This window comes from Dipodomys spectabilis, unplaced genomic scaffold, assembly GCF_019054845.1.
Source record: "Dipodomys spectabilis isolate Male_0828 unplaced genomic scaffold, ASM1905484v1 ptg000340l, whole genome shotgun sequence".
Classification (NCBI taxonomy): Eukaryota; Metazoa; Chordata; class Mammalia; order Rodentia; family Heteromyidae; genus Dipodomys; species Dipodomys spectabilis.
The window spans coordinates 611259-623895 of NW_024871017.1; the positions used below are offsets into that span (position 1 = coordinate 611259).

Below are 12637 nucleotides of genomic sequence, written 5' to 3' on the forward strand. Positions count from 1 at the left end.
GCACCTCCGCCATCTCCATGCAGCTTACTCTTATGTGGTGGCGGAAGGGCACCCGGTGGACAAGGATGGCCTAGAAGCCACCCTGGAGGCAGACCACCACGAGCTCAAGGAGAACCCTGAGCGTGTTTACCTACAACTGTAAGACAGGAAATGAAAAATTACTCCAGGGTACCACAGCCACTTTGGACTGGTAGAGACCAAGTTACAGTGATCTTCAAGTACTTGAAACACTTACCAAAGCTTGAAGTGCCTCCATGTGTCAGGTGCCTCCACAGAGCCCTCCCTCGACACACAGCACTCAGAGCTTCAGATAAATACCACCTCCCTTCTGTGGCCATGGCATATGCATTACGAGTATTAGAAAAGCTAAGATCCAGTTTTGATATAAACCAGACATAAAAGCACCCAAGTCAGGCAAAACACTTTTGTGTTCTATGTACTACTTTTTGTTGCCTATCCTTAACACAGCAGAAGAAACTGGCTATAAAAGTTTACATAATTTCTTTTACAAAAGTATTTGGTGAAGGCCATTAGCTTTTAGAAGAAGTGATGTTTGTCACAGAAAGTAGCGTATGATGTCTAAGCTATGTGGCTGGGAAGTTTCTGAATGGGGCTGAGCTTGCTTTCCTTCCATCTGTGTCAAAAATGTTCTTTCCAGGTAGCCAAGACCATCAATCTTACTGAGTAAGGTGGATAAACAGGCTGTATCTCCATGTTAAGATTCCACTGTGGTAATTACCTCTCCTCTGTCTGCTGCCAACACCGGTGGGCCTAGCAGCCTTCGGCCCCAAGACAAACTTGCCCACATGAAGGTCAAATGCATCCACCTGGGCGTTGGTAACATGCTGGATGATCAAAGTCTATAATTAATACACAAATTAGTGCATGCCTACTTTACAACCTCTATGCCTGTATTTTGCAAATGCATTTTAAGAGTCAATGTACTAAAAATAAAAAGGTTATTTATTAGGAGCCAAACATTAAGTCTGTCCTCACATGTTCAATGAATCTTGCCCAGATGCTACAGAAGAGAATGTGGTAAGTGCTGTGAATGAAAGGACGCTCAAGTGTGAGCATGGCCGGGCCCACAGCTGTGCTCTCAACAGTGCCGTAAGCATGTTATTTGTACAGAGCATTGCCCTCTTTTTTTCTTACACGTGAGTAAATTAACTGAAACCAGTGTTTTATTCATAGAATTTTAGACTAAATACATACAATAATTTTTGAACAAGAATTTCAATCTGTTAAACTGATAAAAATAAAAGTTGACTGAGCAAATTATTCTCACAGTACTTTTTGTGTGCTCCAGTTAAAAATTATATAATATAAACAACTTCAAAGAAATGGGATTTAATGAGAGATTCTTTTACTGTGTTTAAACAGAAAATAGACATTAAATTATGGCTCCAGGGGCTGGGAAGGTGGCTCAGTGGTAGAGCGCTTGCCTTGCATGCATGAGGCCCTGGGTTCGATTCCTCAGCACTACATAAGCAAAAAGAAAAAAGCCGGAAGTAGTGCTGTGGCTCAAGTGGTAGAGCGCTAGCCTTGAGCTGAAGAGCTTAAGGACAGCGCCCAGGCCCAGAGTTCAGGCCCCATGACCGGACCCCCCCCCCCCAAAAAAAGAAGAAAAAATAATTATGGCTCCAAAGAAACTTGTAATTTTTTGAAGTTTTTATTGACTTTAAAACAAAATCCAGTTTAAACCACAAAATTCAGTTTGAACCACAATTGAGATTACAATGTTTCCAATGTATTTCTAAAGCTATTATTCTATGCAATAAAACAATTAACAGCATAGCATAAAGTGAAGTTTTCATTCCAGTGGTTTATATATTTTAAGATAAACTGAAATTTCTATTTAACAGCACTTAACTGTACAAAAACAAAAGGTAAATTTAGATGACTTGTCAAACTTATGAATGTGTTTAAAAACACACTGGTGTCAATGGGATGACCTTTGTAACCAAGCAGAGTAGATTGTGGGGGGTTTTCCTTAACGCCTGTTTATCCTTAATCTCACTGGAGTACCAGTATCCAGAGAACACACATGGCACTCCAATGAAACTGATCTGAGTTTTTGTGCAATGCTGGACCTACAAGGGAAAGAACTTCCCGGGGGCTTCTCATGCTAGACCATCCCAAGCTAGACTCCTCACCCTGCAGAAAGGTCTTGGTCTTGACTTAACAACCAGAAGGCCCCTCTGCCTCTGGGGAAAGCACCTGAGGGTTGCTGGACTGCCCACCACGCTCGTGGGCAGCAGGGCTCGGGCAGGACCCACCGTGGGAGACCCACCTGTGTGCCTCCAATCTCTTACCTGTCTCTACCGCTGGAAGTAACATTGAAGGTGTGCTGAAGTCGGTGTCATCAAGCTAGAAAGCATCTCTTATTATAGTACTTAGTTTCTGCGCTTTAAAAAAATGTCCCCTCAAGAAACCACTGATTACCTAACTTGATTGCTAAATTTCTAATTGTTTTAATAATGACTCAGAGTCATCTTGAATTCTGTGGCAAATACTGTTTGCTTATTAACAACAACAACAACAACAAAGTAAGAAAATGGTGAGGATGAGTTACTGAAGTTCCAAATTAAATTGGCTCTAAACACACAAAGCAATGTTTCCATTCAGAGGTCTTTAGGAGGTGAAAGGACTTGGGGAGGGCATCCAGCTCAACTTCCGTCCAGACATCCCGCCTTGCACAAACAGTAGTCTTCTGAATTATAAGAATGTACAGTTACTTCCAAAAAAGCTGCACAAATAAAGCATCTAACTCATAGAAATCTCTATCTAAACTCCATAACTTAAACATTCAAATAAAGATGGGGAAAACTGGTCCCCTCTCACCCCAGACTGTGTTTACACTCTGTGAATGTCAATTACGGTTATGCAGTGACTATAAAACTTCCTGACTAAATGGAGCCAGCAGAGCTGTAACACAGTCCCTCGTTTTTCATAAACGTAATACTGCATACCACACGTAAACTATCAATGAAGCTATTTTTTAAAAAGTGCAAAAACATTGCTAGCCTGGACTTTGGTCTGTCAGTTAAGGTTTGGTTTTGGAATGCAAATTAGGCTTTTGAAAGCCCAGTGAATTCAGTGTCTCTGGCGGTCTGCATGTGTTTGGATTTACATGGACTGTGAGCCAGCACATCACAAATCAGGCTCTGGTGAAGAACCAAACATGTCCAACACAGAAAACAAATCTTTATTGGTCAAGAGTATAAAAGCGTCAGCCTTATTGGAAATATGAAAAAGCCGAGTACTTGGAAGATATATGAAAATACTCAGCAGTTACTATGAAAAGCGGAATAACAAATGTAATCTTTTTTCCTCAAAAATTGTTTTAGGCCATAGTATAGAACAGAACTTATTGCTATTTGAAGTGTCATTAAAAATAGGTTTATATATAGATTACATGTCAGAAATACCTATTTACTAAAGTGAAGCAATATGCCCCTTTTAGAAAACTTAACTCTCTAGATCTCCTAAATCTATTTTTACTTCCAAAACTTATGTATCTGATCAAACTGACCTTACAAAAATCCCACAAATTATAAATCAATTAAAGTTCTGATTTCGTTAATTTTAGCTTGTTTCGTTTCGTTAGCATTTGTTTTCTTTGTCCCAAAAGCTCCAGCTGCAAGTTCTCGTTTTGTGTTTTGTATTTTCAGCATATTTTCTTCAACAGAATCCTTCACAATGAACTTTCCAAAGAAAAAAGGGAAGAAGAAAAGAGAAGGCAGTTAAGTACTTAAGATACTTAAGGTAACAGCATTTGAAATCTGTAGCATTTTTTAAAAGCCCTACAAAGGACACTGCATGAACTATTACTGAGAAGCATCAAAGCAAATATGCTAGCAACAATATCTATTAAAAACAAAAAAATAAACTTCAAAGCCTATTGACAATGCAATGCTGGCAGACACTGGAGTAACTTGTAAGAAAACCTGTTAGCCATTTTTCTGTGTCCAGTGAGAATATCAGAACATGTTTGTGCTGCACCCGCCTTTGCCTTCTTCTACACCCCACTAGGATTTCTGTGTGCAGAAAAGGAAGGTACTCATACTCCTAAGTTACTCTGAGAGCCCATCACCCAGGAAGGACAGCACACACACGCTATAAAAGTGTCTTTTTTTCTTTTTTCTTTTTTTAAATATGGAACGCTTCACGAGTTTGCGTGTCATCCTTGCGCAGGGGCCATGCTAATCTTCTCTGTATCGTTCCAGTTTTAGTATATGTGCTGCCGAAGTGAACAAAAAAGTGTCTTTTTTTCTTTCCCCAGTCCTGGGGCTTGAACTCTGGGCCTGGGTGCTGTTCCTGCACTCTTCAGCTCAAGGCGAGCCCTCTACAGCTTGAGCCACAGCGCCACTTCCGGTTTTCAAGTGGTTCATTGGAGATAAGAGTCTCAAGGACTCTCCTGCCCGGGCTGGCTTTGAACCGAGATCCTCAGATCTCAGCCTCCTGAGTAGCTAGGATTACAGGCGTGAGCCACCAGCACCCGGCTTTTACAAAATTACAAATGAATTTCCAGAAATCAAGTAATGAGTTTTTTATCCAGGACACTATAACAATAAATGGGTGGGTAGGGGTGGGGATAGAACGACTCATAATATGACCTCAAGAGATGTGTATGAAACGTTTGATAAAATTCAGTGTTTAAATCTGATTTTTAAAAATACCTTATTTAAAAAAAAATTCTAACACTGGGATGTGGCTAAGATGTGAGGATTTAGTTTCAAAGTCAGACCAGGAAGACCAATCCAAGACACATCTCCCATTAACTAGGAAAAAACCAGAAGTGAAGGTGTAGTTCAAGTAGGTAGAGCACCACCCTTGGGCAGAAAAACCTAAGTAATAGCATGAGACCCTGAGTTCAAGCCCCACTACTTGCAAACACACACACATTCTCTCTCTCTCTATATATATACTTATATATATGTTTTAAGTTTAAAGATATGTGACAGATTAGAAATTTAAAAATTTTTAAGTTTTTGAGTCTAGGATAAACTATTTTGAACATACATATTATTTGAAAGTAACCAATATATAAAGCACATTACAGCATAAAAGTGTGTTTGTACTCCAACAGAAAACCAGCAAGATGTACATAAATAACTAACAAACCAAGTATGAACAGGTATGACCTCTGCTCATGGTACTAGGTGAGTGAAAGTTAACTAGCCTACTTGGTCTGGGCTTGGTTTAATACGTTTACTTGCAGTTTTCTTTAGAATAGTGCTGCGGCTCAAACCTAGGACCCTGGCATACGAGGGGGACACTCTGCCCTTAAGCTAAACCTCCAAAAAGATTATTTTGAAAGCAACTTGACAATTATCTAACAAAAACTCTAAATCCAGATTTCTAGTTTTTTCAATCTTTCCTGAAGAAATACCTGTGTATATCCACAAAGACGTATGTATAGGAATGCTCACTGTGCAAGTCTCTTTGCTAGCAAATGCTGGAATGGTGAAATGAATTATAATGTAAAACATATATAGGTGCCAAGAAGAATGGGCGTGTAGAGGGGTCCACCTGAGACAGAGCAGAGTGATGTGAAGAGAGTTGTTACTTAAGTGAAACAGTTTCCGCAGGATGCAACAACAGAACAGCTGTGTAGTGGTGTGAGTGTAGTTACTGTGAGTGAAGAGTACACTGGAAAGAATAGTTAAAACCATGTACTGTCTAATGAATATTTTACCACAAAAATATGTGAATCTACATATTAACAGTGAGCAACATTTGTTTAGTGAAAATGTTGTAAAATAATAAATAACCCCACTTACCTTTATATACTTTCACTTTACATCTTTCTATACTCCCACTTATCTTTAAATCCACCTGTGTAAGTGGAGATGCAAGCATAGGAATGTGTGTGTCTACAGAGAAAAGACCCTGAGCAGCCTATTTTCAACTATGCAGGGAGAAGGGAAAGGAAACCTCGCATCTTCTCTGACTCTCCTGCACTCATCACAAGGTGTGCAGGCACTGCTTGCAGACAGGCCCACTTGGTGTCAACACTCACTTTTGTGATGATGACCTCTTGCTTCTGGCCCAGCCTGTGGCATCTGTCAAAGCACTGGTCTTCCGCAGCAGGGTTCCAGGCCTAAGGAGAGCATGAGGGGCTTGTCAGTGCTCCGTAAGGCTGGCACGGCACCCACACTTACCTCGGCACCATCCACTTCTCCTCAGACACTGGGGCGACACAAGCCCTCCCTCCAGGCCGGGTGACAGGCAGGCTGCCTCCTGTGCCCTTTCCCTCAGCCCTGGTTGGGAGGCTCAGCCATGATGCTTACAACAAGAGACTTCACTGTTCAGCACCCCTAATGCAACAGAAATGGCACAGCTGCTCCACTACATAGTGAACCCAGCTCAAACCAGAAATTAAAAGTTAATTTGGATTCGGACAGTCCAAACCCCATCGTAGACTCAAAAAAGCCTGGATCCCTGCAGATACAGCTTCAGATGACAAGGTCTTGAGTATTGCTCACGTAATTCTGGACCCCTTCTAAAATCAGTATTGTACAGTCATAATGACTGCTTAAAGGTTGCTGAGAACATTCCGTTCATGTTTATTTATTTGTCAAATTCTGAACCTGGACCATCAGCACCAAAATCTCCTATGAAGCATGTTTACAATATTCAGGACTTGAGTCCATCCAAATACCCCTACTTTCTTATGGGGATAGGGGCTTAAAGATGCATTCAACCTACTTCTGAGGCACACTAGAGCTCAGACAACCAGCACCCGGATATTAGCCGCTTTATTCACTGCCTGACTCCCAATGTATCAGTGTTCCACCCGACACTCATTTGCTCCATACTCAGGAGAGAAGCAACAAGCACAGCTTACCAGCACATTAAAACAATACGCCAGGCACAGCGGCTCACACCTGTAATCCTGGCTACTCAGGAGTCTGAGACCTGGAGATGAGGTGCAAAGCCAGCCTAAGCAGAAAAATCTGCAAGATCCCATTACCAATTAGCAAGCAAAATACCAGATTAGAAGCATGGCTCAAGAGGTAGAATGCCAGCCATGACCAAGAAAGCCTAGCAAAGGGCAAAGACATGAATTCAAGCCCCTGTACCAGCAGACAGACAGAAACAGACAGACAGACAAACACACATACACACACACACACACAGAGAATCAGACTAGTTTTTTTGTATTATATTTCAGTTTCCTCCGCTAAAATAGGTATAATAATGTTTTCTCTGGTTTACTTTTTTTTTTTTTGGTCAGTCGTGGGGCTTGAACTCTGGGCTTGGGCTCTGTCCTTGTGCTATTCAGTTCAAGGCAAGCACTCTACCGGCTTGAGCCACAGCACCACGTCCTCTCCTCAAGGATATTGTAAGAATTTCAACTAATATATATATATGCAACATGCAGATTAAGATTTTTTGAAGGAATAATAAAAAACTACTCACTGGATCCATTAAAAACACTCGAGAAGCTGCACAAAGATTCAAACCAACTCCACCCGCTTTTAAGGACAGCAGCATTACAGTTGGAGAGCCTTCTTCTGTGTTTTGAAAACACTGAATTGATTCAACTCTTTTCTTTTGGGCCATGGAACCATCCAAACGTGTAAACACAAATCCTGAGGCTCTAACGGTGAAAGAGACAAGTAACATTTACTACAACTTTATTTTATTTTATTTTTTCCCAGTCTGGGCCTGAACTCTGGGCCTGGGCGATGTCCCTCAGCTCTTCAGCTCAAGGCTAGTGCTCTACCACTTGAGCCACAGCGCCACTTCTGGCTTTTTCTGCTTATGTGGTGCTGAGGAATCGAACCCAGGGCCTCATGCATGTAAGGCAAGCACTCTACCACTGAGCCACTTTCCCAGTCCTTACTACACCTTTAAAAAAGAGAAGTTAAACAGTAACAAATCTTAATTTGATCCCTGCATTCATCTGGAACTTCAATAATTTTCACGAATGTTTTACTGAACATATACTAACTTTTCAAGTATTGCAGTCAGTTTTTTTCTAATTAATTCAGGACCCAATATTTTAAATCTTGTTACCAGGAAATATGCTATGGTAACTCTGAATATCATTCTTTAGATAGGTGATATAACTAGAACTACTAAAATATTAGGTCTTTTTTTGCTATCAAAATAACATACACATATAAAGTCAAGTAGAAAAAAACTGTAACTTACTTTAATGGTGTTTCTATTAAAGACAGGAATGTAGTAAACTGAGAAACAACCAAACTTTTAATGTTGGGATTCTTTGTTCTTAACTCAATCAAAGCATGCATTAGAGCATTAATCTGTAAAAAAAAAAAAAAAAAAAATTGAGATGCCCATTAGATTCTGTTTCAACTGGCAATTATCTCTAAAATTTCTAATACCTAAAAAAATTCATTGATATATACTTCTTGTGCATCTTAATTCATTGGTATATACTTCTTGTGCATCTTAATTCATTGGTATATACTTCTTGTGCATCTTAACTCATTGGTATATACTTCTTGTGCATCTTAACTCATTGGTATACACTTCTTGTGCATCTTAACTCATTGGTATACACTTCTTGTGCATCTTAACTCATTGGTATACACTTCTTGTGCATCTTAACTCATTGGTATACACTTCTTGTGCATCTTAACTCATTGGTATACACTTCTTGTGCATCTTAACTCATTGGTATACACTTCTTGTGCATCTTAACTCATTGGTATACACTTCTTGTGCACCTTAACTCATTGGTATACACTTCTTGTGCACCTTAACTCATTGGTATACACTTCTTGTGCACCTTAACTCATTGGTATACACTTCTTGTGCACCTTAACTCATTGGTATACACTTCTTGTGCACCTTAACTCATTGGTATACACTTCTTGTGCACCTTAACTCATTGGTATACACTTCTTGTGCACCTTAACTCATTGGTATACACTTCTTGTGCACCTTAACTCATTGGTATACACTTCTTGTGCACCTTAACTCATTGGTATACACTTCTTGTGCACCTTAACTCATTGGTATACACTTCTTGTGCACCTTAACTCATTGGTATACACTTCTTGTGCACCTTAACTCATTGGTATACACTTCTTGTGCACCTTAACTCATTGGTATACACTTCTTGTGCACCTTAACTCATTGGTATACACTTCTTGTGCACCTTAACTCATTGGTATACACTTCTTGTGCACCTTAACTCATTGGTATACACTTCTTGTGCACCTTAACTCATTGGTATACACTTCTTGTGCACCTTAACTCATTGGTATACACTTCTTGTGCACCTTAACTCATTGGTATACACTTCTTGTGCATCTTAACTCATTGGTATACACTTCTTGTGCACCTTAACTCATTGGTATACACTTCTTGTGCACCTTAACTCATTGGTATACACTTCTTGTGCATCTTAACTCATTGGTATACACTTCTTGTGCATCTTAACGGGACTTAGTATAATGCTGTCACATTCATATACTGTCCACTAATGTGAGCCCAATTTCTGAAGTTTCAGACATGTCCCTTCCCTACAGGCAAAAATTAAAGACTCCTTAGGTTTTTAATGATAAATTAAAAACCTAAGACTGAAAGACTACTATAGTAATGAACCCACTTCTCTTTCCTTTCTAACTCATTACCTGAAATAAATGAAAACTCAGTGCTAAGTACTATTTTGTCACATGGTGTGTACTCCAGTATCTGCAGGTGAGCACTTTACCTTAGAACTAGATGTCCATTCCGTGCTGGACTTCCTCTCACTGTCGCATGCCAGTTCTTCAGGAGGGCATTCTAAGAGACTGTCCCCATGTATGTCATGTCTGCATAATGGGCACTTTGCATGCGGCTGAAGAAGGAACAAAATATGAGCCACAGTTTTCAGGATCAAAATATAAATGGCCCCCGTATCTTTCAAAGTATTTATTATCTACGCCACATGGCTATCATTTTACTAAGGTGTTCTATTACATTCAGATGGACCTGTATGTTGGGACTCTCAGTGCTCCAATGTAGTAAAGGCATGTGTATAGAGGAAGCAAAGTACACACCCTTGACTAGCTTGACAGCCTGAAATACTACGTATTCTGTCACTGCCACTAAGAAGTCAAAAGTAGTAATTTCTTGAACCTAAGTGGAAACATAGCAAGCTATGTACAACTGTTTTTCAGAAGAAAAACCAAATAAAATGTTTTAATGGTTTATGAAGCTAATCATTTATAAAGCTTGTAACAGCTTATCAAGCTATCCATATTGGCTAAATCCTATTAAATCCATTAAAAGCATGATCTAGTTTACTAAGAATAGTTACAAGATGTAGTCACTTGTCCTAAGACTTCCAGTAAAATAAAATTGTATCTTATTTAAATAAGTATCCAATACCATCACAAAAAAAGTAAAACATCAGAATCTCAGTACAGTGGGATGACCTTTTGGGAAGAAGTACAAAAAGATCACAGTGATAGTAGTGTAAGAATTTCACAATCAAGCTGAACAAATGTAGTTTGTTCTACATTATTTTTCTATATTATGTTTAAAATGTTAAAAAAAAAAAAAAACAACACTAGCTCAGACTGCTTATAAATTATTGTTTACTTGAAAATTTACCATACGCAAGATCTAGACCTACTTTATCCAATGCAACAGGACATACCACGTGTGGCTAAGCCATACTTCACTTTCAAGATGACAGAATTACAATCCATCAGAATTTGAAGATTTAGTTTAAAAAGAAAAAGCATGTATCATGTTAATACCCACTTATTTTAGACATGTTGGACTGAATTAGTATTTATTATTAAGATTAATTTATTTTTTTAAAAATACACTGAGTAGGACACTGCAACCACTCCTGTCTCACATTATTGATATACTTACTAACAGCAACAACCTGAGGTTAGTAGAACTAGGATTAACCAACCGTAAAATACAGTGCCTACAAAAGATGCCCATTTCTGTTATGTTACGAAAAATGCATTACCTACTGCAACAGTGAAATAATAAACCATAAAAGATGCAGTATTAAATTCAAGTGCAAAATTCCTTGTGCTATCACGAACTTGAGTTTTTCCTTTCCACTAGAGGTTTGCCACTCCGTGAAACTGGATCTGTACTGAGCCAGACACCAACCTGCTCATTCTGAATGACTTGGCAAATACAAGGCTTACAGAACACGTGTGCACAGTGTGTTATCACAGGAACTGTTAAGGAATCCAAGCAAATTGCACATTCTTCATCTGAACCTGAGCTCAGAATTAATTTCATCTTCCTTATTAACTTCTTTCTCAATTCTTCAGGTGTATCGTTCCCTAGAGAAAAGGCTGAAAAATTAATTTCAGAGCAAGATTTATAACATGGCTACACAAGTTCACCTACCATATATATATATATATATATATGGGAATGTTTTGCTTGCCAACATAAGAAGTCTCACTTTTTCTGGCATCGAGAGTGAGTTAAAGGGTGCCATTGATCAAGATGCATTATACTCACAACCTGAAATGTTGCATTGAAACCCCTTTGTAAAACTACTTAAAAAAAGAAAAATTCACATGACAGAATAAAAGCCTATTCACATAACAGCCGCTTTCACGCAAAGGCATTATTAATGTCTGCTCATATTGTAACAGAATGAAAGGTGGATGCAATCTGACTTTTCATGTACGGGATCTATCCCTGGAGATTCTGAAAAGACTTCAAGGCTGCCTTAGTGGCTAAAAAGAGACTTGGGATGCCAGGTACAGTGGCTCGTGCCTATAATCCAAATCCAAACTTCTCATAAGGCTGAGAACAAGAGGATGGAAGTCAGAAGCCAACTGAGCAGAAGAGAGCAGGAGAACCCCTCTTCTCTAAGCTTTCCCACGCAGTGGCACACTCCTGTCATCCTAGCCATGTGGGAGGCTGCAATTGGGAGGATTCGAGGCCAGCCCCAGTGGAAAAGTCCAAGAGACTATCCCAATGGACTGCGGGGGGAGCGCCTGGCCAAGCCTAAAACAGGTGGAGCACATGCCAAGGCTGATGCCGTGGTAGGTGGAGTGGCTGCCTAAACGAGTAGAAACCCCTAAACCAACTCCATACCAACAAGGAAAAAACTCTTGGGTATAGTCCCAAATTGAGTCCTTTCCTGAAAAAAAAGTCCATCTGACAAAACAAAACAATCAGATTCAGATGGCATAAAGAAATGTCTCGTCTCCTTACCTGAGGGGCCACTAGCAGACCCAGCATTTGTAAGAAGGTGAGTGTGACAGCAAATCTGCCGCAGTCTGAGCAAAAGACCCAGGACATCCGCATAGTGCGCCAAGACGGTCCCTTCGTTGAAATACCTAGAAATAAATGGTCAAGTATTATGAAAGCTTCCAGACCACTCTGCTGGAAACCATTCCAAAACAAGAAGGAAAAACCTAGCAACTCTTATCTTTTAAGGAAACTCCTATCTGTAACAATAAAGCATAGTGAATGAGACGGAGGTATGATCGTAACACCCTCTACTACTGTAGATCTCAAACCATTTCCAGATCTCAGTTCTTCACAACAGATAGCACATACTAAAGGGAATAAGCAGCACATGCCACGTGCAAAGTGGGCACACACCTGGTGACCTGCACCCCTGGGCAGGGGAGGGAAGCTGAGGGAGGAAGCCTGGGTGCAGCGTGGCTTTGGGAAC

At 39.8% G+C, this 12637-nt stretch overlaps 1 protein-coding gene and 1 non-coding gene across 8 annotated transcripts in view; both read right to left on the reverse strand.

Moving 5' to 3' along the window:
- Nucleotides 1-1656: 1656 nt before the first annotated feature.
- The window catches only part of Hltf (helicase like transcription factor), a 35438-nt gene continuing 24457 nt past the window's right edge, over nt 1657-12637 (reverse strand). For 4 of the 7 annotated variants that reach the window (XM_042665637.1, XM_042665634.1, XM_042665635.1 and 1 more), the window contains exons 19-26: nt 12172-12296; nt 11104-11294; nt 9698-9823; nt 8167-8279; nt 7429-7609; nt 6026-6106; nt 3536-3707; nt 1657-2713 (exon numbers count right to left, since the gene is read on the reverse strand). In XM_042665637.1, coding sequence (XP_042521571.1) covers nt 3555-3707; nt 6026-6106; nt 7429-7609; nt 8167-8279; nt 9698-9823; nt 11104-11294; nt 12172-12296 — 970 coding nt within the window. In that variant the 3' untranslated portion in view covers nt 1657-2713; nt 3536-3554. The remainder of the gene's footprint in view (nt 2714-3535; nt 3708-6025; nt 6107-7428; nt 7610-8166; nt 8280-9697; nt 9824-11103; nt 11295-12171; nt 12297-12637) is intronic. The other 3 variants (XM_042665639.1, XM_042665638.1, XM_042665636.1) reach the window with 1 other exon arrangement.
- LOC122095230 lies at nt 4153-4257 on the reverse strand. The gene has a single exon (XR_006145073.1). It is a non-coding gene; the product is annotated as a U6 spliceosomal RNA (small nuclear RNA).